Source organism: Phallusia mammillata, chromosome 4 (genome assembly GCF_965637545.1).
Source record: "Phallusia mammillata chromosome 4, kaPhaMamm4.hap1.1, whole genome shotgun sequence".
Taxonomy (NCBI): domain Eukaryota; kingdom Metazoa; phylum Chordata; class Ascidiacea; order Phlebobranchia; family Ascidiidae; genus Phallusia; species Phallusia mammillata.
Window position 1 is genome coordinate 19,323,640 of NC_137255.1, and position 27,950 is coordinate 19,351,589.

Here is a 27,950-nt window from a genome sequence, read left to right on the forward strand (position 1 = left end):
TTCTACTGTTTCATTGATGGACATCACACCTTGGTTATATCAACAAGGTTGACAAACATGCAAGGTTTTTGTTTTATTTTAAATACTGTTTGAAAAAAATGCTAGCAGGTAGTAATTAGTTGGTTTATGAACTGACCTTTTAAACCGCTGAATCATAAGGCGTCTCGACAAACCTTTAAAAACAGTTTTGTAATCTGTAGGTTTTCGTTATTTTTCGTTATAATTCGTGTAGTTGTTAATCGACCAATCCTGCCTCACCCACACCACAAATGTGAGTTTCTTCCTAATGTTGCCGCTTAATGAATTTCCACCTATGTTTTAAACAGCAAATGTGAACAACGTTACGTGAAGTGTTGCCTCCCTTGAGCGTGTAACACTGACGTCACGCGAGATGCCAAAACTGATAAGATTTGCCACGACCTTTTTAACTTGTTTCTAATATTTGGAATTCAACTTTACGACCTTTTCCATCGCCTACTTTTACATTTGGCCTACATTGTTTACAACAAGACGATTCAATGTTAGCGAAGTTCAAAAGTTTCAACGTATTTAATCAAGTAAAATGCGGTGACTTGAACTTTTTGTCAGATTTGTTAAACCATTGCGCTGTTTGACCATAAGCCATCGTGAAAAATTGCAGCTTAAATGTAATAAGCTGCAGAAAGTTTAGCTCTTTTAAAGATTACTTTTACTTTACGCTGCTGTGGCAGTATGAAAAACAGCTTTACTCTTATTAAATGGCTTATCTAAGATCAATACTGTTGTCAACATCCCGGAAGAGATGTTGTCTGTTCGCGTAAGGATCGTTCTGGGTCAAGAAATGATCGAAGTGATGTGAATAGATTATATCATAAATTTGCCCAGTTGCCTCATATATAGTCATTATTCAACCTTAGACGTGACAAAAGGTGTTCTTAATGACGGCCGATAACCTTCGACGTATCGGCGCGAATGAATGTGAAACTGCTTTGTGCGTTCGTTTCTAGGCAACCTGGAACACAGTGCTATCCCTATCAATCTTTTGTTATCGCAAACTGCGTCAAATGCGCGGTGGTTACAGAATTCGCTCACAGGAAATTATCTGTGCTTGTCAAGTGTAAATGTACTCTTGTGCAAAACTGAGGTCCCTCATCCCACTGAACCCTACAAAACAAATCTTAACTACGTCATGTATGCTTTTACTTACTGTGACGTGCACGTTGACCTAAAACAACAACAAGGTTCGTGCCAATCGGAAGTTATAATGACGTAATATTTTTCAAAGAGATCGTGACAAAATTTTTTCTCGGGTTGCATGTATTTTAGACGTGTGCACTGTAGGCTTACCTTAGGAGTTAAGTGTTTGTACATAAAGACTGTTTGCACTTGGGTCAATAAAATTTCGGCACAATAGAGTTTGTTGGCACCGCACGCAGTCATGGCAAGACAAACAACTTTTACATCGATCTCGTCGCTAGGATAACGTAATAGATCAAATACAATTTCCTTTATAATGCAAACTTAAGTATTGCCGAACGCTCGCAAATTACACTTGAACAAACGTCTCCTCTTCTCAATTTTTCTGCTATTTTGACCATCATGATCTTATATATTTATAGCGTTGTAGTTTTTATCTTTCACAAAACAACAGCTTGCAAAACAAAATGTGTTTGTACAAGTTTATTCCAAGTACTTATAAAAAGAAACGCAAGATGTCGTACCACGCAAATAGAGCTTAAACATTTTTACGATGTCAGTAAAAAAGCAATCTCCAAACTATTTGGTTCCAACGTAGCGTATAGCCACCACAGAGTTGCAAGCTGGCATTCTAAAAGTCAGAATTAGGACAAAAAATTGGTAAAATTGCGGCGCAGATGATGCCGAGTGCAAAATCAGGTCCTAATCATTTTTTTAAAAACTTAAGCTAGAACCCGACCTGAAAACCCGGCTCGATTTACAGCTTTGAGCCACCAACCCCACTTTTGTTTCTCATACGGGATTTCGCAAACAAAACGAAGATACAAAATTTGCGCAACGACTGCATTACAAGCTAGCAAAACCGGTAAAAAGGATGCGGAAAATAATATCGATGCGCCGGTTTTTCGTCTTTAGCACTTTGACAAGTATTTACAAAACTATTAGTGTTCGTTCAAGGCGATTCGACGATATCCAGGTCTTCTGGAGTCATGTTTTTGTTGTGTGCGTTGTACCATCCGCATCTGCCAGTCTTTAGCCGAATACAAGCAAATTGACTCGATTTTCCGGACATGACTGTGTAGATGTTGCGCCACAGGCAATGGCGAGGGCTGGCGATCTACACAAAATGAAAACTTTAATTTTCATACAACAGCAAAGTCTGAATTTCGATCCACTTTAGCACTTCAAGAGACCGGATGGCTCAAGATTGAAAAAAAATCCACCTTCTTTTATCGATAAAAAGAAACAACACTTATTTACCCAAGTAAAAAAAAAACTATAGCCTTGTTTTTTTATTTTGTTTTCGTTGTTTGTTCTATAAGCATAGGTGTAATATCATCATACATTAGTTCGGTTCAAATCCACTGAGAATCGTTACTTTCACGGTAAAAACAAATAAGCAGCCTTACCTGTGATGTACAGTCTCCACTTCTGCAAACGGAAACTGTGCAGTTTCCACATCCCCTTTTGAATCGATGTTTCATGTTTCCCACCAAGTTGCGCGCCTGTTCTCTCCCCAACATGCCCAGGTCGATCTTGTAATCGCAGTAGTTAATATGAAGTCGCGAATCTCTGACTTTGCCTGCAAAACAACACTTATGTTGGTCACTGAAGTTTCATACAAGCAAAATGAATTTAATCACATTTTTATCTCGGGTTCAGATGGAAATGATAATATTTGTTCACTTTTCTCGTACAATAAATTACTGGGAGTTTTTACATCCACTTACCAAGGAGAAGGTAGCGCGTCCTCAGGTTCAGATCCATTCGGCACATGGGACTGCTTGGTGGAGTAAAAACGTACGCGGTTCCGTTTGTAATATCTCCTTTGAGAACCTGTGAATGAAACACGCTACATCATTTCCCCATGCCAAGTTAAAAAATGCAAATAAAGCTCGCAACGTCCGCGAATGTCAAGAACACTGTTTCTCAACCTTTTTCAGTCCAGTTTTGCCTTTGAGCGAAAAAACAACCATGAGCGAAAAATGTGAAGTAATAAAATCTTTGTAAGAGTAAAAAAAACGCAGATCCATGTATAGCAGCGGTTCCCAAACTGGGGTCCGCGGTCCTTTAGGGGTCCGTGAGGCAATTTTGAGGGGACCGCGAGGCGATTGAAGTAATTCTTATAATCTTATTTGGCGTCAGTTTGTGCCACTAAATAAGTTTAAATCAAAGTAGAATTGAGAATCGACTGTCTCCATTGCTAAACAATGGCCTTTATTGAATGACAACTATAATAAATGCAATTGTTTGCGCACAATCGTAATGTTTTGTCCTGTTTGTGATGTCACATGCTGTCTTTGGATGATTATTATGCGCAACTTTGCACAACTGGCTAAAATCCTGCAATCAACTTTTGTTTTTATGAAATACACATTTAGGCTTAAGGACCGCGAGCCCTCGAAATAATGGCAAGGGGACCGTTTAGAAAAAAATAGTAAAAAGTTTGGGAACCACTGATGTATAGTGTTTTAAAGTGAAAAAACAGTCAAATATTTGACATGTTCAAAGACGAACAAAAAAAGATCAAAATCATGCTTGCTTATACCCGTGTAACTTGAACAGTGTATCGTGTCATTCTAACTCCTTTTCCCGTTGCACCACTTGGAATGTGACTTCCTGCAAAAACAAAAGAACAACTTTTGAAATGTGCTTTTAATGCACCGCAATGAGACTACGCAGAAGTATACACGTGCCTTGTATTTGCCCTATAATTGTAAAAAATACCTATTTTTAAATTCCAACTCAACTAATCTAGCAGTTATTAAATTGTAGATATATTTTACCTGGAGTTCTGTCTCCCGGAAAAACAACCCCTCTTTTGTATCGCTCGTTGGCGACTTTGCTGGACCGAGGGTAGGCTGGTGGTCCGTTGTCGTCACTTCGAAGTGCAAATGCTCTTCCCGTGCCCTGCCATCAATATTATCTGTTAACTACTAAACTAGTGTGGGTTCAAATTACGTTTCACCGTACAATTTATCTAAAAAACGAAACTACCCCAAATTTTGACCAAACTTATATACCCGACTGAGGTTTTACAAGGTAACACAAACTGTGTATGTTGAGGTTGGGTCTTTACTTACTTCAAATCGCTCGTTTCGTCCCGGCATCGCCCCCTCTGGGCCTCTGTAGGTAGCGATGTATGCTGGGGGTCGGTAGGCAGCGGCTACTTCGGTTTCTCTCAATGATGGACGAACCAAAGTCGCTACTTCGCCTTTGTCCTCCACTTTGAGATCTACCAATGCTTCACTATGTGCCTTTGACGACGTTGTGATCGAGTGTCCTAAAATCTCATTACCAGTTCCGGGCTCTTCCGCTTCTGGCTCCAAGGCCTCGGGTGGAGACACATCCACCGGTTCGCCATTGAGATCCTCCACCTCCGAGGAAGCAGCGTCAGGACCTCCACCATTTACTGTAAGGATCTCGTCCAAAAGCAAACCATTATCTGGTTCCTCCGGCAAAGGTTGACTTTCCACAGCTACACCGTCTATAACAGGTGCAGGGCGAGTTTCATCCCCTTCCCCCTCCTCTGTTACAACTTCCGGTTCATCTTTTTCTATCTCTGGTGACTCAACATCGCCCTCCCGTGGTTGTTCTTTTTCCTTCTTATTCTCATCGGGAATGACTTCGATTGATCCGTCACCATGAACGTAAACGTCTTCTTTTTCTCGAATATAGGCTTTTATAGCTGTGAAACAATAATTTAGTTGGCGTTGCTGTTTAAAACACACTTAAATGTTACACTGTGGTATATTTAAGGTCATTGTCTGAGCAGTAGTTGCTTCAATTATTCTTTGGGAAACCTAATGGTCCACATTTACGTGAAATGTTAAATAGGGTCCCACAGGAATGATAACCTTTCATGCTCTGTGATGAAAAACTCCATAATAACTGATTTAAACCATGAACTATTCGTTTCCGAGTCTTGACAAAGCTTGACGAACAATGTCTAGCCTACTTACCGAAACCGGCTTTGCAGAAAAGCACTTGTGGATGTTCAGGCATACAAGAGCACGCTTCACTCGTAACTGCAACCGTCAGCAAGATGGCAAGTAAAATTCCAAATTTCATTTTGTCGTAGTTTTTTGTTCTGTCTACCATAAACATTAACTTACTAAACCTGTTGAGGCAAGTAAAAAGTCTTAATAATTTTGCAAAGGGAGGTCCTTTCACATCCAATTATCCTAACCAACTGCTAAAAGTGTCTTTACTTTACTCGTGAAACCGTCACTGTCACTGTAGATTATTCCTTAAGTGTACAACAATTGACGCACAAAAATTCCCATTTCCTGGCAAAGACCTACGTCACGATCTATTGTTTCAATGATCTTCCGTCTATTTGACACAGATACAGCCTCTTAACCAACTTCAAACGGTATCAGGTAGATTTTAAACGGTTGAACGAAGCCAATGCTGCCGTAACGACTCACATGCGAAGAAGTGAAGTATAACAACGAGCAAGAAATGTGTGCAACGCTCGAGCCTTTAGCAACACATACATCATTACAATGCGTCGTAACAGCATACTATAACGACCTTGCTGACATTTTGCCAACTGACCCGTTATGTCCTACTAACGTTTGCATGTAAATATATGTATGTCAACATGGATACTGCCTTAGCAGTGCAATATACGGTATTGACAAACTTGTGTCTGTAAACCAACCTTAAGTACACAAGACAAAGACTAAATTAATAACTAAATCACCGAGCTTAATTAATAACTAATTCGTCGAACTCAATTAATAATGTAACCGCCGGTAAACTAGCATAAAACGCATTCATCTCATTTCCCTTGCCATACCAACGCTGCACATTATGCTACTTTGACATCATTTTCGACGAACCAACTTTCATAAAGTTTAATGTCCACTTTGCGGACGTAAGTTTTACACAAAACTTTGTTTTTGGCAGCCGATAGCCACTCTGCTCAGCCTCAAAAGGCTGATGCCAAGTTTACGCCAACTTCAGCTTATAAATATCCCTATTTCCTTCCATACATTTTATACGTTCCCTAGGCGCAACGATTCTTCGCCATAAAAGAAGGAAGGTATTACGTGCGCCACTTAGCATGTGATGCGCATTCAATCTCTTGCTACCCAAGTGCTGGCTTCCTCCTAGCCTCAGTGAATGCCACCAACTCACGGGTTACGTCTCCATTTAAACGCTGAGCGTGGCCGACTGCGTCTTCTGGCTGTTCTGTCGCAGGAGAATATGTGCAACTTTCTATTGCTGTTTCACTGCCGCGTAAGTGACGCATCAGCTTGTTGCGCACCTATTGAGAAAGTCTCTTTGAGCGGTGGATAATATTTACAACAACCTTTTACGGCTCTAGCAGCAACTGGGTAATGTCAATGACATGTCGTGGGCAACATAGTATCACATTGATTTCTCCTATAAATGAGATGAATTTTTTGGCGGAATTATGAACAGGCAATAAACCTCATGGCGAATTTTTGTGATGTTTACGGATATGCAGACCTCGTATTTTTACACTGCCAAGATTTGACCCCCATGTCTAAAATTTAATGTTTTCCAGACTTTGCTTGTCTGATCCGCCCATGTTGTCTGGCAAAATCGCCTTACGGTTGCTAGGATTTCAGGAGTCGGAAAAGTACAAAGGCGTTTTCTGCACGCGGTCTTGTCAAGCTGAATAGGAATGGTGTTGATAAACAAGTTATTCCCGTGGCCCAGTTCCCCCTCCTCAGCATTATACTACAGTTGTATATAGACTGAGGCATTGTTGATATTTCACGAATATCCAGTGCAAGCGGAATTACAGTGTCTTACGTCATGCATATAGTTGCATGCTGAATTACGTATAAAACATGGGAATGAATTCAGCGTCCTAAATAACAGAATTGAGAATTTATTTCATGTCATCGCGTATCTAATACAAAATCGCCCACCGTCACGTGATAAAAGCGTTGGCATCAGCATGAAAAACCAAGAACGGTTTTCTTTCTTGCTGTAGCGAATGTCGAATATTTGCTATTGATTGAAACATGTGAAGGTTTTAAAGATCTTTTATGTGTTACAATTTCAACCTTAACGTGTTAAACACAACTGTATCCCCGCTAGACGTGTTTGGGAGTGTATTTCAAGTTGTGTTTCCGACAAGCATGTAGTTTTTTTTATTGAGAAACGCCGTTTGCGTCTTGAAAACAGTGTTTTAGTGAATTACACTGATCAATACGTATCCATTTCATATCCATTTGCTTATAACAGCCTTGGGGTGGCCGACTTTGTAACTTGGTGACGCACGTCTTAGCAATGACCTTGGCAACAAAATATGTTTTATTGCTTACTATGACATAAATTTGCATCAGTCGTCTTGATCATCGATGATGGTAAATGCGACACTATTGTATTTAACATTTTAGACGTTGGCGAAATGTTTGCAACATGATGTGCTTTTGTAGTCGCTATAGTAGACACAAAGTGTATAATTATCTTATACAGGCTTATAAGCTTTTATACTATGTGACTGTTTTGAAGGGACACGGCCTATGAAACTAACGGAGACTCATTAACCAATAACTATTACTAATGCCACTTAAAGTGAAACTTGCATATCTTCCAGATCAACATGATTTATCAGATCAAAATTTGCGCCCAATAAAACGAGCTATACTTTAAATTAATTTAAAATATATTAGTCACAAAGTCGTATACCTCTAATATATGTTTTTCAGCTTACTTCTTCCCATTTCCCGATCGTTCTGAAGATCGGGCATGCTCACCGCGGGATGGCCAAGTTCAAAGTCGAAAACCATTACCAGTTTCAGGACGTGGTGAGCGTCGCAGCTCTCACTAACGCCTACGTGGTGGCTGAGAAGTTTATTGACGCAAAATATGACATCCGTGTACAGAAGATAGGCGGCAACTACAAAGCTTACATGTAAGTGGGATCTGTCGATCTTGTGTGTTAGAATTACACACCATCTGGCTTGGTATGTCAACGAGCTTGTTGCTGCAGTTTTGCGGGTTTGGCTTCATTTCGATATACACGACAAGGCGTTGTAACAGACGTTTTGCGGCTTGATTAGTAAATTTAGTGCTGTGTGCATGACTTTTTGTTGCACCTGTTTTGGCCTTGGGATGAAGCATTAATCTTTTCCTTGGGAATTAGAATACTATAAATCGACAAACAATTTATAGTGTTGTCAATGTGTTGTAAAGTATATTGCATATTATACGACGTTTTGTCTAAATTTTAAAAATCGAATAAAGACAGAGTTGTTGTAGCCGAATTTCCGATGTCATAGATGTAGCTTATTGTTATCAAATCTTCGACAGAAACGACGTACATTTTCTTCCAAATTACTAAGAAATTTAGGAACACTATACACGGACCTGAAGAGTAATTTAATCAAAAACATAACTACTAGACACAATTTGGCAATTATGTTTTTAATTAAACTAAGAAATGTAATTTAAAATTTCTGTACACCAATGTCAAGTTGAATAACTGGGTAATTTGAGCAACGCAATAATAAGAAAGGTAATGCTGATATCAGGGGATAAATCCAAACAAAGTTGCGGTTATTAAAAAATGTTTGTGCACCAATTTTTTAGGTTGATACCATTCAACATGATAATTTGCGTTTTCCTAAGTCTTATATGTTTAGCAGTTACCAGATATGGCGCAATTTGACACCAAACATCAATTGTCATACCATTCCCGTGGGTGACCGTTAATTGAGTTCTTCCACGCATGCCCAGTATTTAAATTTCTCTCGCACTAAAGGTACAGCACGTGTCAACTTTTAAATGTCATTATTTGCATCATTGTTTTTCTCCATAGCCTGTGCTCTCGAAAAATTGTTACAAATGTGTTTTGTAAAGATTCAGTCGATTATCGTAAAATTGCATTGAAATGACGGGACGTTTTGCTATTCGATTCCAATATCTGTCAAAAACGACATTTGTTTGCACGATTTATTGCATATACGCCCTCTGGCCTGGATGCCACATGTAACTACTTCTTCGATCGTTGCTGTATTGACATTCTGTCACGTTCGTAATTTTAAAATGCTGTATTTACAATTGCAGTCGTTGGGTAATCTAATAACTGTCAACGGTTTGTCTGCATTTTATTTCAAAAACATTGCAGGGTGTTTATATTAGACAAACAGTTTGTTGTAAAAATGCGACATAAATAACCCCTTTATATCAATAAGTACTAGAGAGTAAAATCCACATTCTAAATTTTATCCATTAACAAAACAAGGAAAATATTTGCCGAAACGTTTGAACAATAAACACTGATGATGGCATGAGCATTTGCCGAAACGTTTGAACAATAAAGCATGTCGCTTTTTATGTCTATTTGGGCCGTAATTTTCACCATTAAACTTATGAACAGATCCGTATATAGTGTTCCAAAGGAAATATATTTTACAATTAACGGTGATTTCGCCCAATTCTTAACAGATTTACCCAAAGAGTCAAATTATAACGAACGTTTGATGATAAGGTCACTATGGTGTATAAAACAGTACTGCTTTGAAAACATTACACTTAAAGTTTTGCACAATTTTCAATCCCACCTCGTTTTCTAAGCAGTAGAAAGCAAAACTAATTAAACCGAATAATTTGCAAACAATAAAGAATTTGCCATCGTTTATTGGTTGACATTGTCCTACACAAACAATTCCTGTAAATGCGGCCAAGAAGACAGGTTTGCTTAAAAACAAAACACCAAAAATTTGAATATGCTTTTCAGTCGCACTTCGATTTCTAAGAATTGGAAAGCAAACACTGGTTCAGCGATGTTGGAGGAAATAGCTGTGACAGAACGACACAAGTTGTGGGTGGATGCCTGCAGCGAAATGTTTGGAGGTCTGGACATCGTCACTGTTAACGCCGTTCACGGAAATGATGGGAAGGATTACATTATTGAGGTTGGGCTTGACGTGTTTGTGAGATGAAAAACACTGTTGCTTTTTCTCGAGTTTTACCTAAACTTACAAATTTTAATTGTTGCTTATTGATAAATGAGTTCTTATGCTGACCGATAGACGAAACAAATGCAGAAAAAATACTGGGAACTCTTTCACTATTATTTAAATAAAAGTGGTTCTAAACCTGGCAAGAATCCCATCCCAGCGAAAAATTCTTACAAATTCTGAGCAAGAATTGCACTTTTGCATTTGCGTGTTGTTTATACAACAAGATAATTTTGGCAGCATGGCATTCGAAGTTGTGTGGAGTCCATCTTAAATATTTTTGTTCTGTTTAGCTTTATATATTTTGTTTGTGTTATATCAGCATGAAATCAAATTTTCAAATGACAAACAAAGCAATACAGCTATCATGAAAAAATGTCTTACTCGTTTCAAATCTGATTGAAAAAAATGTTTTAGATAAGGCAAAAAGGGCGTGCAATAAAAAAATTTTAAAAAATGTTATTCCTATATCTAATGGGATGCAATAAAAACATATCAATAGTTTGTTATTCTGTTCTATCCGACTTTCGTCATTTTTGCGCCGCGACAAATGTTCGACTTCAACTGTATTCCGACTTCCTTTTACCGCGTAACCTGTACCGTGTTTACACCTTCGTCACCAAGCCACCGAATCACGTGGGCCCACTTGAGAATTTTCCCACAGTGAGCGCGATCGGTTGGAACGCTGACGTAACATCTGATGTGCTGGGTGCACTCCATTATCATGCCACTGTTGCAAACACAAACAGAAATATGAAACAAAGCGGAAACGCCATTGGTTTGTCAAAATCATTGACCAACTATGTCACGTTACTTAGTGCAACTAACTTTAGGATCTAAAGCTTGTCTGATGCCGACGAATGCTTATGACAAAATAAAGGTGGCCATTTAGGATGTGACACAGTTTCGTTTAGTAAATAGAAAATGTTTAGTAAACAAAAAATATGAACTCTGTTACATTTAGATTGCCACTTTTGCTGTATTGACTGACTGTGCATTGAGGAAAGCCATCTACTATAATAAACCAGCAATTTATATTACAAGCAGCTAAAGTAGACCAAAAAGACGTGCAAAACCTTGCCAAGAAACCAGTCAGCTGTTTTCCAATGGCCCTGGAAACTTGTTTTTTTCGGCAACTGCGACCAGTCATGCTAAATCTTATGGATAAACTGTTGCTGCCAGGCATAATGTATCAACTTTATGGTACTTTATGACAATTTTGTGTTTTCAATTTATGTCATTATCCTAATGAAGGTGTCTCGTATGGGACATCGAAACGTCGGCACATTATAATGAAAACTTCTGGAAGAGCTGAAAATTTGTTGATGCCGAATCTTATATGATGCATTTTTGTGTAGGTAAACGACTGCAGCATGCCACTGTTGGGAGAGCGCCAAGAAGATGACAGAAAACTGATATCGGATCTTGTCCTACAGCGTATGACCGCATGCATTCGTCCGCACGATCCTTCAGTTAGTCACAACTCGCGGCCAACTCCGCAAATGAGGTATAAAAAGCACGCCTGAAGGCACCAGTGCAGCAGTTTCGCATTGCCTTTCAAAACAGTTAGAATAAAAACTCCAGGAAACCGAGAAATACTCGTAAGCTGATTGGTGAAAGGAAGCATACATGAACAAGTTGATTGGTCGCACCATCAAATTGTAACTACCAATACTTTTGCTTGCATGGGCCATTTAAAGGTGTAATGAAACTTAGCTGATAGCCTCGACTGCATGTTTACGAAACCATCCTTGCCGTGGTTAAATTTAGGCAAAAATTAAACACGCCGTGAAAACAAATACATTTTTTATCATGTATACGTTTCGTTTTAAAGAATGACACAAAGGCCACAAGTAAGCAGCAAGCCTCCGATGCCATCTGCACCACCGTCCTGTCCACCATCAGTACCGCCCAGTAGTCACGGATCCGAGCCACCGTCCCCTACTGCTACCAAGCGGGATGTTTGCACTAGCGAACCACCGTCGCCAGGTGGACCTAGAGAGCGTCGCCGATCCCGTTCGGGAACGATCAGCGAAGACGAGGAAAGCAAGGCCGAGAAGATACGAAGTCTGCGGCAGTCGTTTGCGAGTTTGTTTTCTGACTAGACGTGGTTTGTTGGACACGTATAATGTGATGTACAAAATATGCACTACAATATCAACGTTATATTATATATTTCGCATTATTTAATTCATTATGGTGCAATGGTGTTTAACAGTCTGATCTCGCTCCTATACGCTGAGTGACTGTTTGGTAGCGTAAGTTGTTTTTTCGTTCTATGTATAGAGTTTATGTATACGACCATTTAACTTATCAAAAAACATCTAAAAATTTGCCCCACGCTGGTGTTTTGTGTACATAAGCTTGAGAATGAAATTGCATGGTGATTATTTATTTATGACGACACTGCGATGGCGCACAGTGGACAGGGTGCTGTGTTTTGAATTTACATCACGTCAATATATCTTGTTGTATTTTTGTTTTTGTGTTTTTTTCTGCATTTGTATTTTTTCGACTTTGCTTCGTATACTAGTTAGTAGTAACCTGTGTTGGTACGGTCAAAGTAACAATTGTAGTCTTCTCGCGTACATACTTAGAGAATTATTTTCACAGATAAATTTTAGCCTACACATTTATGTCAAAAATCATGTATTACGAAAAGATTTTTTCGCAACAAAAATTCACAGGCTTCTGACTCGGAGATACAAACGATTTTATAACACTAGCAATATTATTGCTTTTTTGTCCTTCATAAACAATGAACACTAGCTTTCTCTTCCAGGTTTTGTGCAATATTTTTTTCTCGTATCGTGTATATTTTTGTTGCTTGATGATGTTGTGTTCACTTGCTTACACTGCCCGTTCCTTAATGTTTCCATTTGCTTGTTCCTGTAATATTTACTTTTTGTTGTTTTATCGTAGTGCTGGTTTAACAATCGTCTTGTCAGTGTGTGTAAAACGTTTAATATTTGCAATACGATTTTGTATAGGGAAACTGCAGCAATACAAAATATTTCTGGATTTCTTGTGAAGTCGCCATGTTTTTGTATTACATTAAACCAGTGGTTCCCAACCTATGGGTCGCGACCCAAAGTTGGGTCGCCTGAAAATTTTGTTGGGTCGCCTGTTTTTGTGACAATAAGAGATTTACTCTTCGACTTCGTTTCGCAGCGTTTTCCACCCCAAGGCTTTAAATCAGGGTTCTTCAACTTTGTTCATTGTATGAATATATAAGCTCACAAGAACTGTGAAACTCAGCTAACTTTATCTTATAAGCAGATAAAGTATTTGAATTTATTGTGTTTACTGGCGATTGTTTGTGTTTTTGTGTGATCTCAAGAGCAAGGTTGGGCATTTAATTAGCCACACACTTTTTGTTTAGGCTGTGTATGGTGACCGGTTATGCTTAACTTCTTTTGCTTTCACATTTCTTATGTAGGCCGAATAGCGCTTCCCAAACTGCGTATTTGTATCATTTCATTTGGAAAATGTAGTGTAATTTGATGTTGAATGTATAGGATTCTCCTGTACCGAGTAATGGCCTATGTTTCAACAAAAGAAGGGCATTGTTTGCGCATAATCGTAATATTATTTTGTCTATGATGTAACAAACTGCTCTAAATTGTTGCCTCAAAATAATTTTAAGAAAACTTGGCGTGATAATGGTTAATTCTGTATGTGACGTCTTATAGGCTGATAATGCTTTGAGCCAATAGAAATGTTTTTGTAAAAAAAAACGAATAGTGTTTGTTCGCTTTTTAAATTTTCCAAACTGGCGTATTAATTTTCGAAAATCATAACTGATTTAAAGGCCAAAATACAACCAAAATATTAAGAATGGGTGTCCATGGGTCGCGAGAAACCACAAAACAAAATTTTGGGAAGTATTAGGGTCGCGTCAAAAAAAGGTTGGGAACCACTGCATTAAACCAACCACTTTGGAAAACACCAGAATGAAATTGTTTAGGTTAAAACTAAAATTCACTTTTTTAGTGCTTCTAAACGCTTAAGTAACACAGATGGTGACTTCATTAACCAAACCTTAGTGATGTCGGACAATTACATACCAGTTGTCGATTTCGAAGCATATAATTTGGAAAGGAAAGAATGCTTGCAAGAAGATCTTACGAAAATTGGAAAACAACTTGTCGACGCTTTCTCCAGTATTGGTTTTGTGTACATAAAAAATCACGGTATATCTGAGTAAGTGATGTTTGCAATTTTTCAAATTGTAGAAGAATACAAGTTTGAATGTTTTAGGTCTTACTTAAAAAACCTTGAGACTGTCACAGAAAGGTTTTTCACAAGTCCAGATGAGGAGAAACAACGTTGGGACGAAAAACATTTGGTTGGATTGGTATTGGGAAGGAAAAGCTAAGGTGAGCCCATTTGCGTTTCCATTTTGCTGTTTGAAACTATTATTCTGATCTAGACTGCATAAGAAACGGTTTGTTTTGCATTTTACCCAGAGCGGATCCGAGTTTACCTGGAGATTACAAGGAAGCGTTTAATATAGATGGAAATCTATTCACTCGAAATAAAAGTGAATGGCCGGATGACATTGCTCCAGGTTTCTCGTGTAAAATCAAGGATTTTATGGAACGCGCAAAAAAATTGTCGCTTCGCATTCTTCATGCTCTCGCTATTCTTGAATTAAAGACTTGAATTAAAGGTTGTCGTTCATTTGTGCTTGCAGTAATCAATAAAGGCTGATGACTTTTTAACCACATTTCTATTACTACTGTATGAAGTCGTATGCTTATCATTACAAGTTCTTGTTAGCCTAATAAGTTTGCTACTGGATTACACACAAATTTGTGTCAAAATTTACTTCTAAGATTACAATTATACTTTAAAATTTAAGTGTTGTATTTTTCAATATATCGCTCTAATTTTTAGGACGAGTTTTTCTTTAACAAGTGTCACAGCAAAATACATACCAGTAACAATCCTACCACCGCCAGGTCTCTTTATTACCCCCCATTGCCAGATGATTTGCTGCCACAGCAGATGAGGTTCGGCGATCATAGCGACAACACTTCAATCTCACTTGTTTTCCAGGATGATGTTGGCGGTTTGCAGGTTAACTTTAATATAAAATACCTACATGGATCGCAATTTGCTGACTTGAAGCAAATTTTGTGTGAAGGTTTTAAGAGCTGACCGCGTGTTTGCTGATGCAACACCTATTAAGGGAACTGTCCTAGTGAATATCGGCGATATTTTGCAACACTGGACCAACCACAAGCTTTTGTCCACCGTAAGACACACCGGTTACTAAAAGTTATTGACAAATCGCGACAAAATAGAGTTTCACTTGCTTCTAATATTCAGCAGCACAAAACACCACATTGTATTAAAAAAAATTCGCATGTACGTCGAGAAATCTCAAAAAGATAAGTCCATGAAGTGTATTTGTTTTGTTTCTGAAGTATATTGTAGATGGAGACCCTTTTTTTAAAGTTGTAGCACCAAGGATTAAAGTCATGTAAAATATCGTTCTACCATCATTGAAATAGAGGATAATATCAGGCTGTTTTGACTTTGATTCTTCTTATTTAATATCTAGTATCCGATTTGATTTTGATTTAGTTTGTGTCTATGTTTAACTCTAATTATTTCTGTTATATTTAGATACACCGGGTAATTATTAAAGAAGGAGAGTTAAGGAACAAACTGGTTCGACGTTCATTGGTTTATTTCGTTATTCCCGACAATGACGTGTTCATTAACGAGCCGCTTGCCTACAAAGACGAATCTTTGAATGAAGTGAATGTTGAACCGCATAAGCTAATCACAGCTAAAGACTGGCTCATGGAAAAATTGGCTGGTTATTGGAATTTTACAGAGGACGATGATTAGATATTGAAGTTCTACAAGTGTTTTCGTAATTTTTGCACTAATTTATGTAAAACCTTTTGCTTCAATGTAAAAAAATATGTACTGAGTTTCGGTATTGTTGCAAATATGTATGAAAAATAAACTCTTTGCAGCAACATGACGTTATTGTCGTAATAACAAATTGTTTTGTTAAGTGATGCGTTGATATGTCTAACGCTTGTTCACTTCAGTGTTCTGAAAAACATGTGTAATCTATACACGTCGCTTTGACATGTCAACAAATTGATTTGCTGACAGGGTACATCCCTACAAGGTTAATCAAAGTAGAAAGGTTGAGCAAAAATAGCTTAAGGGAAAGAGGTATTTAATTCTTATTACTGCTTCTAACTTATATGGTGTAGCGATTTTAACGGCAGTCAGATTATATGCAGCAGTGGTCCAAAGTTGCAAATTTAACTGCAATGCAAATTTAACAGTATGACCTGAAACGTATTTGAAAAATGCCTGAAAATTGTTTTTAATTGCTGCTGTAATTTTTACACCCGACGCCGCAAAACCTTCAACCGATTGGAAAAGTAGAAACTGTTTTTTTAAGCAGAACGGTGGGTTTATTGGTATCGCTGTGTGGACTCGAGATGGGTAAAAACTACATTCCGATTATTGACTTTGAGTCGTGCATTTTTCCAAAAGATGAATGTTCACATGATGATTTCAGTCGAATCGACAAACAGCTGGTCGAGGAATTCTCCAACGTTGGTTTTGTGTATCTGAAAAATTATGGCTTTACAGAGTACAGGCAATATTGAAATGAAATGAAGAATTTCGATGGGATTTTAAACCAAACAATGTGTGCAGTGCCTACATAGAAAGACTTCACGAAGTGACTGAAAGATGTTGTACCAGTCCCACTGAAGAGAAGATGCGGTGCAAGTGAAAAGGCGCCAGCGCTTTCGTTTATATCGAAATGGAAAAGGAAAATTCAACGTAGGTATATTAGGACGCCCTATAGTGGAATTTTTAATTTTATGACACGCGCGCAGAAGTTGTCACTTCGTATTCTTCATGCACTGACAATTGGAATGGGGTTAAAGGTCAGCTCCAAGTTTATTAGCTAACGATATGAGTTTACAAAACCAAACATGTTTTTTCGGGCAACCCTGATAATCGGAAGAAAATTCTCATCTGAAATGTATTTTCTAAGGTATTCGATTGTTTTACTTTTTATATTACAACCAAGATAATTGTTTTTGTCGAAAACGCTTGATACCTGCTAGGTGAATAATATACATTACTACTTTTGGCTGGTAAAAATCATTTAATGTTAACTCATTTTACAAATAAAAAAAGTTCAAACCCAACCACAAGATGCCTTTCAGGACGAAAACTTATTTATTAACTACATTTGCATTGTTAATTTCAGGTCAAAGGTTTCGATGGTTGTTATGTAGATGCGAAACCCATTAGGGATACAGTACTCGTTAACGTCGGCGATATTTTGCAGCATTGGACCAATGGCAAACTCAAATCAACGGTAAGTTGTCGACAAGTTTGAGCACGAGTATGAGTTTTTTGGACATGAAGAAAAATCCTAAGCTGCAGACAGTGCACACTGTTTCGACCTATAAGGTCTCATCAGTGCAGCTGGTGACGAGAGATCGGCCGCATTGGCTAGTGTAGCCATTCAACGTTGTATCCTGTGCTCCCAACAAACTGGAGTGCCGTTGAATGGCTACACTAGCCAATGCGGCCGATCTCTCGTCACCAGCTGCACTGATGAGAACTTATAGGTCGAAACAGTGTGCACTGTCTGCAGCTTATCATTTATTGGCTCTATGCTTTTACAAGAAAAATCCTGATCTGTTAACCACCAAACACAATTACAGATTAGGCAAAATAGTGTTACATGGATGTTACGTAGTTCCATAGAAGTTGCCTATATATTTAGCTCCTATTGTCATATGTTAATCACTGTGCTGTGGGTTTTCTGCCGTTCTTTTTAAGATGTAATTTAATGCTATTTCCGGCTATACGTTATCACGATGGCGTTGAAGACTACAAGCAATTTTCGTTGTTTCTAGGTACGCAGGGTTGTGGCCAAAGCTCACGAGAGGCAGGGAAGATCCACTCGACGTTCGTTGGTTTATTTTGTGTTGCCTCACAATGATGGTTTATTTAATGAGCCGTTGGTGTACAAAGATGAAAGTCTAAATAGTGAAGACGATTTATCCATCAAACCAATTCTTCTTGAAAAGTGGTTGTTTGAAAAAATGAAACAGTTTTGGGAAGTTACACGGTTACAGAAACAGAAGAAATGTTGAAATAACCTGTATCCTTTCGTTGTTTGACATGTATTTAGTACATAAGGTATATATAACATTTGAGATTGAAATTATTGTCATGTCATTTTGCAGTTGCTGTTTGGCACATTCTACTTGAACTTTTTTTAAGCCTTTGTTGTATTTTGCAAAAATTTTATTACATTGACCCAATGGCTTGTCAATATGTACAGCAGATTATCATGTTTTTATAACTCAGATACGAACAGCTAAAGTTGCGAAAAAAATGCAGGTCGAAAAGGTCAAACTCCCGACATCCTGAACTAATTGTTTTTAGAAAGTTAAAACAACGATAAAAGAAAAGATGCTCGATTACATTTCAAAACACGTTTAACACAAAAGTCACCACGAGCCGAGTTGCGGAGTCTTGCATAAACATTTAACATGACTCCAAGTAACTTACCATATGGCATATGGGACCATATGCGTTGATATGTCGACTTCTAAACCGAAACTCCTTGGAAGTTGAAATATTAACCTAATGGTTAAATACAAATTCTATTTTGTTTTAAAAGGCCAGTTTCACGTCTCGCGACGTGTTTCCTTTAGTTATACGTTTTTTTTTGTGAAATATAAATAAAATAGTCATTGAAATTTCACGATATACGACCCAATATAAAGCATGGTAAATACACGTCATGGTGATGTCGTTAAATAAAAACACTATTTCCTCTTATTTTAATAAAAGCTCCGCGCCAAACAGATTCTAGTTAACTCTTCGTGTGAACATTCCTTGTTTGCAAAACTGCACCACTCAAAATCAATAACTGGAATGTAACTTTTTCCGTTCTCTATTTAGCACAGCAGTACCAACCAACCTATACTTCTACTATTTTGATTCACAAAAACGTCTGTTGTATACAAAGCAATGCAATAAATTACTGACGCTGACAGCAAGGCGGTTTTCATTGGTATTTATAGTCACTTGTTAGTCATTTTCCGTATGTTTGGGTCGTATGTGGATGTGGGGGTCGTGTCAATGATCGAACCTAAGAAGGTTAAGGTCGTCTTGCAGTTTTCCAGGACGCGCATGTTGGCGGTTTTCAGTTTAACGTTAACATGAATAGCTTACATATGTGGGTTACTGCGCTGACACCGCGCATATTTTGTGTTGAGGGTTTGAAATCCAACCGCACATTTGCTGATGCAACATTTATCAAGGGAACTTGCTTGCTGAATATAGGCGATATTTTATTTATGACACAGGACCAAGCACAAGCTTTTTCTAACGTAAACAAAACCATTGAAATGTGTTGACAACTCGCCGCTAAAGTGTATTTTTACTCCATATTTGCTAATTAACTATTATATTCACAAGGCAAAAATGCGTGTATTTTTTTGCATGGTTTATACCATATTTGGTATACTGCTAAAACTCATTGGAAAATTACCGTTATGAAGGCAAATCTGCCTTGCAAGGTTGTTAAGAAAATCCCACATACATTTTAAAATAGCTAAAAATTATAACTGTTTGGAAAGTCTGTTATGTTGCAAATTGTTTCGTAGACTACTGTTCATGAATATTTACACGGTATGCTTGTTACACAGACAACAAAATAAGAAACAGTAAATACGTCATCATATAGAAAAAGTAATAAGGAAAATCTAGTTGCTCTTTTTCGTGAAACGATAAAGTATTTATCATCTACTTTTTATGGTTTTCCTTATACGCCGTTGGTGCAAAAGATGAAAGTTTAAATAATGAAGACGAAGTATCCATCAAACCAATGCTTCTTGAAAAACGGCTGTTTGAAAAAATGAAACAATTTTAGGACGTTGCAGAAACAGAATAAATGTTTAAATAACTTGTATTTCTTTGTTATTTGACATGTATTTGGTGTATGAGATATAACATTTGAAACTGAAATCAGTGTCATTTCAGATTGCAGTTGCTGTTTGGCTCATCCGATTGCATTCGGGTTGCGATGAAGCATATGTTATATTTTTTGCTAAACAGTTTATTACATAGATGCAATGGCTTGACATTTTGTACAGCACGCCGTCGCGCTTTGCTTGGTGCAGTTCAACAAACAAACTTTAGGCACTATTTTTCCTTAAACATTTTTTAATGCTGATGTATTTGGCAGTGACACAAACTTGCAGGTCACATGTTCCATTACATTTCTAAGAACAGCAAATGTCACCACAAGTCGTGTTGCAGAATCGTGATTAAGCATTTATCATGGCTGTAAGTAAAGTTTGTCGATATCAAAGTTGAAAAACTAACTTGATGGTTGATCAAATACAAATTATTTTTTTCTGTACTTTGAAACGAAATTTCTGAGCAGTTATGAGCTTACATTGCAAAAGCGTCTTACAGCGTGTTTCGTATATAGTTCCGTTTTTAGCAAAATGTAAAAAAACGACTTTGAAAAGTGACGAATTACGATCCGATATAAAGTAAATACAAAGTATGATGACATGTCATGACCATGTCGTTAACAAACAATAAAAACACATCTTATATTGTTTTCCTGAAAAACGACCAGCAATTATATCATTTAAAAAATTATTACATGCATTGACACGCTCCTGTTTTGTGTCAACCAGTGTTTACATATGTACACTCGTTTCTTTTTCAAAAAAGAAGAATGTGTGAACATTGTGTGACGCAAAACTATAATTTTACATTTGTTACAATTAAAAACAGTATTTCCTCCCAAAGCGAATCAAACCATTTAACTTCCTGAACTGTCCTGATCGTTTTTTGTAACATCCCAAAACTGTTTCATCTTTCCAAGTATCCACTCTTCGATAGTCATTTCACTGATTGGTTCGGCGTCTTTCACGTTTAGACTTTTGTCTTTGTACACCAATGGCTTGTTTATAAGAGCGTCGTTGTTTGCAGTCACTTGTTAGTCATTTTCCGTATGTTTGGGTTGTATGTGGATGTGGGGGTCGTGTCAATGATCGAACCTAAGAAGGTTAAGGTCGTCTTGCAGTTTTCCATGACGCGCATGTTGGCGGTTTTCAGTTTAACGTTAACATGAATAGCCTACATATGTGGGTTACTGCGCTGACACCGCGCATATTTTGTGTTGAGGGTTTGAAATCCAACCGCACATTTGCTGATGCAACATTTATCAAGGGAACTTGCTTGCTGAATATAAGCGATATTTTATTTATGACACAGGACCAAGCACAAGCTTTTTCTAACGTAAACAAAACCATTGAAATGTGTTGACAACTCGCCGCTAAAGTGTATTTTTACTCCATATTTGCTAATTAACTATTATATTCACAAGGCAAAAATGCGTGTATTTTTTTGCATGTTTTATACCATATTTGGTATACTGCTAAAACTCATTGGAAAATTACCGTTATGAAGGCAAATCTGCCTTGCAAGGTTGTTAAGAAAATCCCACATACATTTTAAAATAGCTAAAAATTATAACTGTTTGGAAAGTCTGTTTTGTTGCAAATTGTTTCGTAGACTACTGTTCATGAATATTTACACGGTATGCTTGTTACACAGACAACAAAATAAGAAACAGTAAATACGTCATCATATAGAAAAAGTAATAAGGAAAATCTAGTTGCTCTTTTTCGTGAAACGATAAAGTATTTATCATCTACTTTTTATGGTTTTCCTTATACGCCGTTGGTGCAAAAGATGAAAGTTTAAATAATGAAGACGAAGTATCCATCAAACCAATGCTTCTTGAAAAACGGCTGTTTGAAAAAATGAAACAATTTTAGGACGTTGCAGAAACAGAATAAATGTTTAAATAACTTGTATTTCTTTGTTATTTGACATGTATTTGGTGTATGAGATATAACATTTGAAACTGAAATCAGTGTCATTTCAGATTGCAGTTGCTGTTTGGCTCATCCGATTGCATTCGGGTTGCGATGAAGCATATGTTACATTTTTGCTACACATTTTATTACATAGATACAATGGCTTGACATTTTGTACAGCACGCCGTCGCGCTTTGCTTGGTGCAGTTCAACAAACAAACTTTAGGCACTATTTTTCCTTAAACATTTTTTAATGCTGATGTATTTGGCAGTGACACAAACTTGCAGGTCACATGTTCCATTACATTTCTAAGAACAGCAAATGTCACCACAAGTCGTGTTGCAGAATCGTGATTAAGCATTTATCATGGCTGTAAGTAAAGTTTGTCGATATCAAAGTTGAAAAACTAACTTGATGGTTGATCAAATACAAATTATTTTTTTCTGTACTTTGAAACGAAATTTCTGAGCAGTTATGAGCTTACATTGCAAAAGCGTCTTACAGCGTGTTTCGTATATAGTTCCGTTTTTAGCAAAATGTAAAAAAACGACTTTGAAAAGTGACGAATTACGATCCGATATAAAGTAAATACAAAGTATGATGACATGCCATGACCATGTCGTTAACAAACAATAAAAACACATCTTATATTGTTTTCCTGAAAAACGACCAGCAATTATATCATTTAAAAAATTATTACATGCATTGACACGCTCCTGTTTTGTGTCAACCAGTGTTTACATATGTACACTCGTTTCTTTTTCAAAAAAGAAGAATGTGTGAACATTGTGTGACGCAAAACTATAATTTTACATTTGTTACAATTAAAAACAGTATTTCCTCCCAAAGCGAATCAAACCATTTAACTTCCTGAACTGTCCTGATCGTTTTCTGTAACATCCCAAAGCTGTTTCATCTTTCCAAGTATCCACTCTTCGATAGTCATTTCACTGATTGGTTCGCCGTCTTTCACGTTTAGACTTTTGTCTTTGTACACCAATGGCTTGTTTATAAGAGCGTCGTTGTTTGCAATTGTAAAATAGACCAGCGAACGACGTGTAGACTTTCCTTCTCTTTCGTCAGCTTTGGCTACAACTTTGTGTATCTGCGCGAAAAAAACGACGTAATAGTTTGTTTCCAAAAAACGAGTCGTGATTATTAACAAAGTTACTTTAATTAAAAATCCCTGGATAACATCTCGCAACACAAAATGGAACTTAAAGCGAAAATAATAATAAAAAATATTTCGAAGAGCATTTGTATGTTAACACATATCTGCACAAAAACATGTTCAAATTTTTATCCAGGCCCTCCCTTTAAGTACCCACAAGTTTAGCCTGGTATAAAAACTGTTTAATAAACAGCATATTAGGTTACCGTTGATTTGAGCTTGCCATTCGTCCAGTATTGTAGAGTATCACCAACGTTTACAACCACGGTATCTTCAATAGGTGTGGCATCTATGAACGTTCCATCCTTGCCTTTAATCTACATTAACTTTTTTCTCCAATTACTGCTCTAAATTTGTTTATTGCTAGTTGGTGCTTAAACATTGCAACCGGAACGGATAAACCAGTTTACCAACCAAAAAATCATTCCAAACTAATTAAAATACCACACGAAAAAGTAACCTAGATTTAGAAACCCTAGATTTTAATTTCGTGTGTATAATAAAATTTAAATTGTGCATTGTTGTTGATCTGCAACGGTTTAAATTAGTTCTTCGAATCTGCTATACGTTACTATAAGCTGCTTATTCTTTTAACTCCAACAAGCAAACTTTATCAGTTGTGTAGAACAGCAATCACAACAAGAAGTAAAAAATGATGTTTTAGCAAATTTACCTGCAAACCACCAACTTTATCTTGAAAGACCAATGTAATTGTGCCGATGTCTGCATGTTCACCATGGCGAACTTGGCCCGGTTTTAGTTCTCTGACAATTGGTGGGTAGTATAACGTTTTTGCTGTTGTGTAACTTTCCTTCGTGTGCATTTTGCTGTGGTATTTATAAAACGTATATTCGTCCTAAAAACAAGACACCAAGCATTATACTATTGACAAAGCGAACACAAGACGAATACAAACAGCACCGCGTGCTGGTGCAGATCCAAAAAGTAAATCAAAGTTCAGTAAAAGTTAGACAAAAAACGTGAAATATTTATAAAACTGTCTGGTCTGTTGTGCAAAGACAGATAGTTTCTTATGCGTAAACGCAATTTATCAAACATTGACTTTTCTTATTTACTTTTTAATAATGATGGAACAACGTCAATGTGTGTGTTTTTTTGTAACAAAAGCACAATATGGTATTTTTTTACATAATGAAGTTATTAGTGATTCAATCCACTTATGGGACTAAGTTCAACAAGTGTGGTTCAAACCTTTAATCCCATTCCAATTGCCAGTGCATGAAGAATGCGAAGTGACAACTTCTGCGAGCGTGTCATAAAATCCAGAATTCCTTCAGAGAAACCTGGAGCAATGTCATCTGGCCACTCACTATTATCACGTGCAAACGATTCACCATTGATGTTAAACGCCTCCTTGTAATCGCAAGGAATGTTGGGATCCACTCTGAAAGAAAACAACTAAGATGAATATTTATTTATTATAGGGATCAGCCCTGAAATGTTCAGGCAGACCAATCTTTACCATATATTCTTATTTAAATCAAAATATAGTCGGTATTTCGACTTAAACAAGCATGTAAATTGTAAAAGAATGATTTGTAAATAAGAATCATTCCTAACTGTAAAGTTACGCAAAGCGTCTCACCTTATTATGATTTTTATAAGCATGCCTAATTCCTGACGTGTTGAAATAGCAACAAATTTTGCGTAGGGTTTGAATTAAAAACGCGTTCCTAACATAATGCCCACGTTCACTATAGCAGATTTAGTCTAGAACAGCGGTTCCCAAACTGGGGTCCGCGGACCTTTTGGGGTCCGTGAAGCAATTTTGCGGGGTCCGCGAAAAGGTTGACGTACCTCTGGAGTCTTATTTGGCGTCAATTTGTGTCACTGAATAGGTTTAAATCAAAGTGCAATTAGGGATCCACTGCCTCCATTACTATACAATAGATAACCTTTGTTGCATGACAACTGTCAAGAATGCAATTGTTTGCGCACTATCGTAATGTTTTCTGTCTTCTCTGTGATGTCACAAACCGTCTTTGGATCGTTGTTATGTGTAATTTTGCATACCTAATAGGCTAAAATCAGCTTACGTATTGCTAAAATACACCTTCAGGCTTAAGGTCCGTGACCGTTTTGAAAAAACAATGAAAAAGTTTGAAAACCACTAAGTTAGAAAGTTGTTACATTAAAAAGAATCGTGACTGCACTAGTGTACTATAAGACACAATGGTTTTGTATTTTTTCTATAGCATTCTTTGATTTTTATAGGGCCGCGAAATATCAAAATAATTGCAAAGGGTCCACCAGGCAAATTTTTAGAAAAGTTTGGGAACCGCTGGTCTAGAACCTACGTAGGGTTTTCCTTTTCCATTTCGATGTACCCAAAAGCGCTGTTTCCTTTCCGTTCATAACGCATCTTTTCATTGACCGGATTCTTAAAGAAGGTTTCGGTGACTTGATTAAGTTCTTGTATGTATGCACTGCATGGAAACGGTTGTTTGCCATATTAATTAAAAAATTATACCCGCCTTGTTACATTTACGTACTCTTTGAAGCCATAGTTTTTCAAATACACAAAACCAACTTGTGAGAATCCTTCCACCAACTGTTCTCCGATTCTAGTTAACTCTTCGTGTGAACATTCCTCTTTCGCTAAACTGCACGACTCAAAATCAATAATTGGAATGTAACTTTTTCCCATTTCTGTTTGCCACAACAGTACGAACCAACTTCAATTTGATTTGCAAAAACGTCCGTATAACTAATTGTTTTTAGAAAGTTAAAACAACGAAAAAAGAAAAGATGCTCGATTACATTTCAAAACACGTTTAACACAAAAGTCACCACGAGCCGAGTTGCGGAGTCTTGCATAAACATTTAACATGACTCCAAGTCACTTACCATATCGCATATGGGACCATATGCGTTGATATGTCGACTTCTAAACCGAAACTCCTTGGAAGTTGAAATATTAACCTAATGGTTAAATACAAATTCTATTTTGTTTTAAAAGGCCAGTTTCACGTCTCGCGACGTGTTTCCTTTAGTTATACGTTTTTTGTGTGAAATATAAATAAAATAGTCATTGAAATTTCACGATATACGACCCAATATAAAGCATGGTAAATACACGTCATGGTGATGTCGTTAAATAAAAACACTATTTCCTCTTATTTTAATAAAAGCTCCGCGCCAAACAGATTCTAGTTAACTCTTCGTGTGAACATTCCTTGTTTGCAAAACTGCACCACTCAAAATCAATAACTGGAATGTAACTTTTTCCGTTCTCTATTTAGCACAGCAGTACCAACCAACCTATACTTCTACTATTTTGATTCACAAAAACGTCTGTTGTATACAAAGCAATGCAATAAATTACTGACGCTGACAGCAAGGCGGTTTTCATTGGTATTTATAGTCACTTGTTAGTCATTTTCCGTATGTTTGGGTCGTATGTGGATGTGGGGGTCGTGTCAATGATCGAACCTAAGAAGGTTAAGGTCGTCTTGCAGTTTTCCAGGACGCGCATGTTGGCGGTTTTCAGTTTAACGTTAACATGAATAGCCTACATATGTGGGTTACTGCGCTGACACCGCGCATATTTTGTGTTGAGGTTTTGAAATCCAACCGCACATTTGCTGATGCAACATTTATCAAGGGAACTTGCTTGCTGAATATAGGCGATATTTTATTTATGACACAGGACCAAGCACAAGCTTTTTCTAACGTAAACAAAACCATTGAAATGTGTTGACAACTCGCCGCTAAAGTGTATTTTTACTCCATATTTGCTAATTAACTATTATATTCACAAGGCAAAAATGCGTGTATTTTTTTGCATGTTTTATACCATATTTGGTATACTGCTAAAACTCATTGGAAAATTACCGTTATGAAGGCAAATCTGCCTTGCAAGGTTGTTAAGAAAATCCCGCATACATTTTAAAATAGCTAAAAATTATAATTGTTTGGAAAGTCTGTTATGTTGCAAATTGTTTCGTAGACTACTGTTCATGAATATTTACACGGTATGCTTGTTACACAGACAACAAAATAAGAAACAGTAAATACGTCATCATAGAAAATGTAATGAGGAAAATCTAGTTGGTCTTTTTCGTGAAACGATAAAGTATTTATCATCTACTTTTTATGGTTTTCCTTATACGCCGTTGGTGCAAAAGATGAAAGTTTAAATAATGAAGACGAAGTATCCATCAAACCAATGCTTCTTGAAAAACGGCTGTTTGAAAAAATGAAACAGTTTTAGGACGTTGCAGAAACAGAATAAATGTTTAAATAACTTGTATTTCTTTGTTATTTGACATGTATTTGGTGTATGAGATATAACATTTGAAACTGAAATCAGTGTCATTTCAGATTACAGTTGCTGTTTGGCTCATCCGATTGCATTCGGGTTGCGATGAAGCATATGTTATATTTTTTGCTACACATTTTATTACATAGATACAATGGCTTGACATTTTGTACAGCACGCCGTCGCGCTTTGCTTGGTGCAGTTCAACAAACAAACTTTAGGCACTATTTTTCCTTAAACATTTTTTAATGCTGATGTATTTGGCAGTGACACAAACTTGCAGGTCACATGTTCCATTACATTTCTAAGAACAGCAAATGTCACCACAAGTCGTGTTGCAGAATCGTGATTAAGCATTTATCATGGCTGTAAGTAAAGTTTGTCGATATCAAAGTTGAAAAACTAACTTGATGGTTGATCAAATACAAATTATTTTTTTCTGTACTTTGAA

The 27,950-nt window shown here is 37.1% G+C and overlaps 5 protein-coding genes across 5 annotated transcripts in view; 3 read left to right on the top strand and 2 right to left on the bottom strand.

Annotated features, from left to right (window-relative positions):
* Positions 1-13,151, top strand: part of LOC145224378 (synapsin-2-like) — a 29,486-nt gene extending 16,335 nt beyond the window's left edge. The window contains exons 7-10 of the mRNA XM_080090872.1: positions 7,872-8,077; positions 9,905-10,082; positions 11,486-11,634; positions 11,962-13,151. Coding sequence (XP_079946998.1) covers positions 7,872-8,077; positions 9,905-10,082; positions 11,486-11,634; positions 11,962-12,232 — 804 coding nt within the window. The 3' untranslated portion in view covers positions 12,233-13,151. The remainder of the gene's footprint in view (positions 1-7,871; positions 8,078-9,904; positions 10,083-11,485; positions 11,635-11,961) is intronic.
* LOC145224379 (uncharacterized) lies at positions 1,645-5,316 on the bottom strand. The gene is made up of 7 exons (XM_080090873.1): positions 5,139-5,316; positions 4,260-4,864; positions 3,963-4,086; positions 3,725-3,795; positions 2,907-3,012; positions 2,586-2,758; positions 1,645-2,293 (listed from the first exon to the last, which is right to left on the bottom strand). The coding sequence occupies exons 1-7, from the start codon at positions 5,281-5,283 to the stop codon at positions 2,129-2,131; spliced, it is 1,389 nt and encodes a 462-aa protein (XP_079946999.1). The 5' UTR covers positions 5,284-5,316; the 3' UTR covers positions 1,645-2,128.
* A 1,024-nt stretch (positions 13,152-14,175) lies between the features above and the next one.
* On the top strand, positions 14,176-18,606 carry LOC145223577 (uncharacterized). Its single transcript, XM_080089982.1, has 5 exons — positions 14,176-14,330; positions 14,597-14,768; positions 15,027-15,209; positions 17,389-17,499; positions 18,047-18,606. The coding sequence occupies exons 1-5, from the start codon at positions 14,176-14,178 to the stop codon at positions 18,284-18,286; spliced, it is 861 nt and encodes a 286-aa protein (XP_079946108.1). The 3' UTR covers positions 18,287-18,606.
* LOC145222284 (uncharacterized) lies at positions 15,235-15,989 on the top strand. Its single transcript, XM_080088382.1, has 3 exons — positions 15,235-15,241; positions 15,287-15,387; positions 15,762-15,989. Exons 1-3 carry the CDS (start codon positions 15,235-15,237, stop codon positions 15,987-15,989), a joined length of 336 nt encoding a protein of 111 aa, XP_079944508.1.
* Positions 18,607-22,160: 3,554 nt separating the features above from the next.
* On the bottom strand, positions 22,161-25,885 carry LOC145223578 (uncharacterized). Its single transcript, XM_080089983.1, has 6 exons — positions 25,731-25,885; positions 25,536-25,664; positions 24,430-24,622; positions 23,891-24,073; positions 23,424-23,534; positions 22,161-23,151 (listed from the first exon to the last, which is right to left on the bottom strand). Exons 1-6 carry the CDS (start codon positions 25,883-25,885, stop codon positions 22,909-22,911), a joined length of 1,014 nt encoding a protein of 337 aa, XP_079946109.1. The 3' UTR covers positions 22,161-22,908.
* Positions 25,886-27,950: the final 2,065 nt, after the last annotated feature.